This window comes from Mobula birostris, chromosome 14, assembly GCF_030028105.1.
Source record: "Mobula birostris isolate sMobBir1 chromosome 14, sMobBir1.hap1, whole genome shotgun sequence".
NCBI lineage: Eukaryota > Metazoa > Chordata > Chondrichthyes > Myliobatiformes > Myliobatidae > Mobula > Mobula birostris.
Window position 1 is genome coordinate 99,628,906 of NC_092383.1, and position 6,000 is coordinate 99,634,905.

The window sequence follows — 6,000 nt, forward strand, 5'->3', positions numbered from 1 at the left end:
GTCGAACAGCAGTGGTAGGAAAGCTACTCATGATTCTTCAGGATAAGATAAACCCACATCACAGGCATATTAGGGACACAGTGTAGATGTCCTGTCTATCACGTTTGATTGCTTTTTTTGGGGAGGTGATCGATGAGGGTAGGGCAGTGGATGTTGTCTAGATGGACTTTAAGGAAGGCGTTGGACAAGTTCCCTCCTGGTAGGCTCATCTAGAAGACTGAGGTGCATGGAGTTGAAACTTGACAGAATGGATTCCAAATAGAAGAGAGGGGTAGTAGTGGCGCCTGCTCTACTGTCTGTGATTGGTGTTGTTCTGTAGGGACCTATGCTAGGGCCTCTGCTATTAGTGATATATATAAATGACTGGATGAAAATGCAGATGGGCTGATTAATGACACACAAATTGAGGAATTGTGAATGTTGAGGAAGATTATTAAGGGATGCAGATGAGTTGGAAATGTGGGCAGAGAAATGGCAAATGGAGTTTAGTCTGTAAGGCGTTGATGTTTGAGATGTAAATGTATGAATAATGTATACAGTAAATGGAGGACATTCAGGAGGTGGATCTTGAACTGAAACTTCATAGCTTCCTGGAAGTGGTGACACGCGTCAACAACATGATGAAAAAGACACACAGCAATCCTGCCCTCCTCCGGTGGGGCATTTGGTAGAAGAGATGGGACAATTGCACAAGATGTTGGTGGAGGAGTCAGGGAGGAGGGAGGAAGGGGTGGGACTGAGGAAGAGAGGAAGGGAGGAAGAGCAGGGAAAGGGAGGTGGGGGAAACAGGAAGTAAGGACGGAGGAGAGTACGGAGGGGATGAGGAAGACGGTGGAAGGAAAAGGGGAGGAAGGTGAAGGTAGATGGGGAGGGAGAGGAAATAGAGGACAGGGAGGAAAGAGGAGGGGTGGGTAGGGGAAGGGGAGAGTTTCCGTAGTGTGGTGTGTATGCCATAGGTTTACATCTTCAGAGATCCAAGGAAAACATGATTAGTTGGAAGTAGGGGGGGGGGCATGGCCTGGCAGAGACTCTAGCTCCTTGTGCACTATCCTGCCCGTGGTTCATCCGCTCACCCCCCTCCCTCCGCCTCTTCGCCATCCCCTCACCCGCATCCTCCCTCCCAGCTCTCAGTGCCCTTCTCCCCACCTCCACGCCCCTCTCCCCTCCCACCTTTCTTGTCATCGAAGTAGAGGGTCTGCTGGGTAGGGTTCGACCACTGCAGGGAGGAATTGTCGTTCTCCTGGACCGTACAGCGCAGGGTCACTGTGCCACGCTCCTGTACCTTCTCGTCCTTGGTGACTGGGCACAGCAACTCGGCCTCTGGGGAGAGACAGCAACAGGCACAATGTCAGCCCTGCGGGTGGGGGGGTGACAGAGTAAAGGGGCGGTGGAAGTAGGTGGGAGGGAAGAATATTTAGAAAAAGTGAGAGTGGGAGATGAGAGAGACAGGGAAGGGGGACAAACAGAAGAAGGTATCTGGGGGAGGAGAGAGAGGAGAAGGTTCAAGGGAGGGTGAAGAAGGGTAGAGGGGACAGAGGCGGGAGAGTGAGTGAGGGAGGAAAGACAAAAGAGAGCGAGGGAGAGACAGACAGGGAAAGCGAGGGAAGAGGAGGAGGTGTGATGCTGAGAGAGTGAGAGATTAGGGAGAGAGGGAAAGCACGAGATGAGGAAGGTGTGAGGGGGAGAGGTAGAGGGAGAAGAGGGCAAGGGAGAGGCCGTGCTGGGTAAAGAGCGGAGGAGGGATAGGAAGAGGAGGTAAGGCAGAAAATGAATGGAAGTGGGAGGTACAGAGAGAGTGCACGAGTGAAGGAGGAGAAAGAACAGGGTGGAAAGAGAGTAGGAGAGGGGAAGAGAGGGACGGACAGGCAAAGGGGTAGCATGGGGATAGCAAGGGGTGGGAGCAATGGAAAATAATTGCCGAGAAGGACAGATGAAAGTGGGGGAATAGAGAGGGGGACGGGGAGAGACGAAATGAGAGATAGGGAGGTGCAGCGGCAGGAGAGCAGGGACAAGAGTAAGAGAGTGGAGTTGAGCATATGTTGAAGAGAAGTGGGTGAGAAGGGGAGAGAGATGGAGGGGGAAGGGAGAGGGGAGGGAAGATGGAGAGGGAATAGAGGGGGAAGGGAAGGAGCGAGGCGGAGGGGGTAAGGGAGAGAGGAAGGGAAGAGGGAGCGAGGTGGAGGGGAAGGGAGAGGGGATAGAGGGGGAGGGAAGAGGGAGAGGGGAAGGGAGGAGAAGGGCAAAGGGAGAGAAAGAGATGGGGGAAGTGAAGGGATAGAGAAGAGGAGGGAAGGGAGAGAGACTGAGGTGGAAGCGGAAGGGAGAGGCCATATAGAAGAGGAGGAAGGGGGGGAGAGAGAGGGAAATGGAGGGGGAAGGGGAGAGAATGGAGAGGGGAGGGGAGGGAGGAGGAGATAGAGGTGGGTGAGGAAGGTTGGGATAGAAGTGGGGGAGATAGAGCGGGGATAGAGGTGGAGGGCAGATAAGTGGGGGAGAGGTGGGGATAGAGGTGGGGGATAGAGAGAAGGTGACAGAGGTTTGGGGACAGAGGAGAGAGGAGGGGACAAAGATGGGAAATAGAGAGGACAGGTGGGGACAGATAGGGGGAGAGAGGAGTGGATAGAAGATGGGGGAGAGAGGAGGGGATAGGGTTGGGGAAAGAGAGGAGGGTATAGAGGTTGAGGGAAGAGGAAGCAATAGAGGTGGGGTAGAGAAAAGGTGATGGGGAGAAAGAGGAGGGGATAGAAGTGCAGGGGAGATCGGTGGGGCAGGTAAGAGGGGATAGAGACGGTGGAGAGAGGTTGGGATAGAGGTGAGAGAGAGAGAGAGGAGGGGAGAGAGGTGGGGAGAGAGCAGATGAGAGAGAGGAGGGGTCAGAGATGAGGAATAGAGAGGGGGGAGAGTTGGAGGAGAGAGGTGAGGACAGATAGAGGGAGAGGCAGGAGGGTATAGAAGTGGATTGGAGATAGGTGGGCCAGAGAGGAGGGGATAGAAGTGGAGGAGAGAGAGAAAGGGAGAGAGGAAAGATGGAGAGAGGGAAGATGGAGATGGGGAGAGAGGAGGAGATAGTGGGGGAGAGAGAGGAGGGGAGAGAGGGAAGATGGAGATGGGGAGAGAGGAGGGGAGAGAGGGAAGATGGAGATGGGGAGAGAGGAGGAGATAGTGGGGGAGAGAGAGGAGGGGAGAGAGGGAAGATGGAGATGGGGAGAGAGGAGGAGATAGTGGGGGAGAGAGAGAGGAGGGGAGAGGGGGAGATGGGGAGAGAGAGGTTGGTATAGGGGTGGGGGAAGAGAGGAGGGGTTAGATGTCGGGGAGGGAGAGGAAAAGATTGAGGTGGGAGAAGAGAGTTGGAGGATATGGAGAATGGGGATAGAGGTGGAGAGGAGAGAGGAGGAGAGAGATGGGAGAGGGAAGAGGGGATAAAGATGGGGAATAGAGAAAAGGTAATAGAGATGGAGGGAGAAAGAAGGGGATAGGGGTGGGGAGAGCGAGGAGGCGAGAGAGGTGGAGGGAGAAGGGGATAGAGGTGGGGAGAGCGAGGAGGCGAGAGAGGTGGAGGGAGAAGGGGATAGAGGTGGGGAGAGCGAGGAGGTGAGAGAGGTGGAGGGAGAAGGGGATAGAGGTGGGGAGAGCGAGGAGGCGAGAGAGGTGGAGGGAGAAGGGGATAGAGGTGGGGAGAGCGAGGAGGTGAGAGAGGTGGAGGGAGAAGGGGATAGAGGTGGGGAGAGCGAGGAGACGAGAGAGGTGGAGGGAGAAGGGGATAGAGGTGGGGAGAGCAAGGAGGCGAGAGAGGTGGAGGGGGAAGGGGATAGAGGTGGGGAGAGAAGGGATGGGATAGAGGGAGAAATAGATGGAGGAGAGAGACAGGGAGTGGGAGGGTATAGAGGGAGGAGGGGGCATGTGGGAAGACTAGGTAGAGAGGGGTAGAGTGTAGAGGGAGAAATGGAGAGGTTGGGGAAGGGTAGAGAGAGGAGAGTGGAAAGGGGAGAGGGGGTTTAGAGTAGGCCAGGGAAGGGTATAGAAATTGGGGAGAGGTACAATGAGATTAGGGTGAGCAAAGTGGAAAGAGGTGAAGGAGGGTCCGAGCTCCACAGAGAGCGCAGGAAGTAGAGAAGATAGAGAAAAGCTATGGGGGGGGGGTGGGTGTAGAGATAGAGAAGGGGTTAAAGCAGGGAGATCAGTGTGGGTGAGATGGTGAGATGAGAAGATAGAGAAAGGGGAAAAGAGGAACAGGGTAGATGGGGATACAGGCAGGAGGAGGTTAATGGGGAAAGAGAATGGTGGGGGAGAGAGGGAGAGAGGAAAGATGTGTAAGGGAATGGTGTGAAATAGAGGAGAGAAGAGAGAAATGGAGTAAATGATGGGAAGTGAGATGAGGGAGAGATGAAGAAAGAGATGGGGAGAGATGGGGAAAGATGGCAAGAGGGATGAGGAGAGATGGAGGAGGGCTGAGGAGAGAGATGGGGAGAGTGTTGAGAACAGAGATGGGAGAGATGGGAAGAGGGGTGGGGAGAGGGGAGAGATGGGGAGAGATGGGAAAGAGGTAGGGATAAAGAAGGTGATGAGGGGGTAGATACAGAAGTGAGAGAAAAAGGAGAGAGGGTTGTGGGAGAGAATGGGAGCTGGCGGAGGGGAAAGTAAAGAGAGGAGAGTCGTGGGATGAAATGGATGGTGAGAGAGGGAAGCATGATGCTCTGGAGAGTGGTAGCAGAGAGAGAAGAGGGGAGAGAGAGGAGGGGAGAGGGAGGGTTCCGGAAGTTGGAGAGATGGGAACAGTGAGCGAGAGGAGAGAATGGGACCGAGAGAGGGAGGCTTGATGGTGATAGTGAGAGGAGGGAATAGCAAGTCAAGAATAGAGAGGTGGAGATCACTGAGGGGCAGAAAGAGGGAAAGGGAAGAATAGAGAGAGGGATAGCTGGGGGGGGGGTGTCGAGAGACAGAGACGGATTGAAAAGGAGGAGAAGGGGCAAGGGACGGAGAGGATATTAAGCGATGTAGCGGGGATTTTAAGAATCTGAGGAGTCGGGCCCTCCGGTACATTGCCCCTCCCTGCGGCTTTTCCCGTCTCTGCGGCCGGCCTGTCTCACGCAGCGGATGGCCCGTCGCCAACTCCTGCTGCTGCAGCCCAGTACCAGGATCCCTCCGCAGCCGCCGAGATGCTCCGCCGCCACCTCCCGCAGTGTCGCAGAACGGGTGCTCGACAGGAGCTGCGGTATCGGAGGGAGGGGGCGAAAGGACGAAGGAGGGAGATGACGGGATGAAACAGATGGGACGTCTGTCACTGACAGGAAGATAAACAGGCAGTGATCCGGGCTCTCCTTGTCTCCCCCCACCAGACAGACCAGACCCCACCCAAATGATCGCAGCCCCGGTAACAATGCAGACCCGCCGCACAGTCCCTCTGCTATAGGATACACGTTCCGCCTTGAAACAGAATTCCCCCGCGTTAACACGGTGTCCCCAGCCACAACAGCGCCTGCCACCCCATCACCTTTCACCTCAAAACAAAGGACAATGTGGGACTACTCGTCTCCTCACCCTCCAACACAATCCCACAGCCCACCAAACAGACCGCCCTCAGCAACACATCCCCACGTATACGTAGAGACACAACATCCCCACGCACAAGGAATCTACCCCTCCCGAAAACACACAGTCTGTCACAGAGACAAGAGACAGCGGATGCCAGATGCTGGAATCTGGGACAGCAATCTGTTGGAGGCATTCAGCAGGTTAAGCAACATCCGTACGGACACTGAACCTGCTGAGTTCCCCCAGCACAGTGTCTCATTCCCAGTTTACCACACGCACATACAAATTCTCATTCTCTCTCTGTCCTGTCCCTTATCACATACAGTCCCGCTTCAACACAATCTCTAGAACACACACACACACACAATCTCTAATACATATATACAACCTGTAACACACACACAACCCATCTCTAACACACACACATATTAACAATCTCTAACACATACATACACCGTCTCCAACACA

At 54.6% G+C, this 6,000-nt stretch overlaps 2 protein-coding genes across 2 annotated transcripts in view; both read right to left on the reverse strand.

Moving 5' to 3' along the window:
- Nucleotides 1–2,331, reverse strand: part of LOC140209425 (cell adhesion molecule 3-like) — a 37,020-nt gene extending 34,689 nt beyond the window's left edge. Inside the window, exons 1-2 of the mRNA XM_072277672.1 lie at nt 2,304–2,331; nt 1,171–1,320 (exon numbers count right to left, since the gene is read on the reverse strand). Of these exons, the coding sequence (XP_072133773.1) occupies nt 1,171–1,320; nt 2,304–2,331 (178 nt within the window). The remainder of the gene's footprint in view (nt 1–1,170; nt 1,321–2,303) is intronic.
- A 2,675-nt stretch (nt 2,332–5,006) lies between these two features.
- The window catches only part of LOC140209426 (junctional adhesion molecule A-like), a 38,529-nt gene continuing 37,535 nt past the window's right edge, over nt 5,007–6,000 (reverse strand). Inside the window, exon 7 of the mRNA XM_072277673.1 lies at nt 5,007–5,207. Coding sequence (XP_072133774.1) covers nt 5,007–5,207 — 201 coding nt within the window. The remainder of the gene's footprint in view (nt 5,208–6,000) is intronic.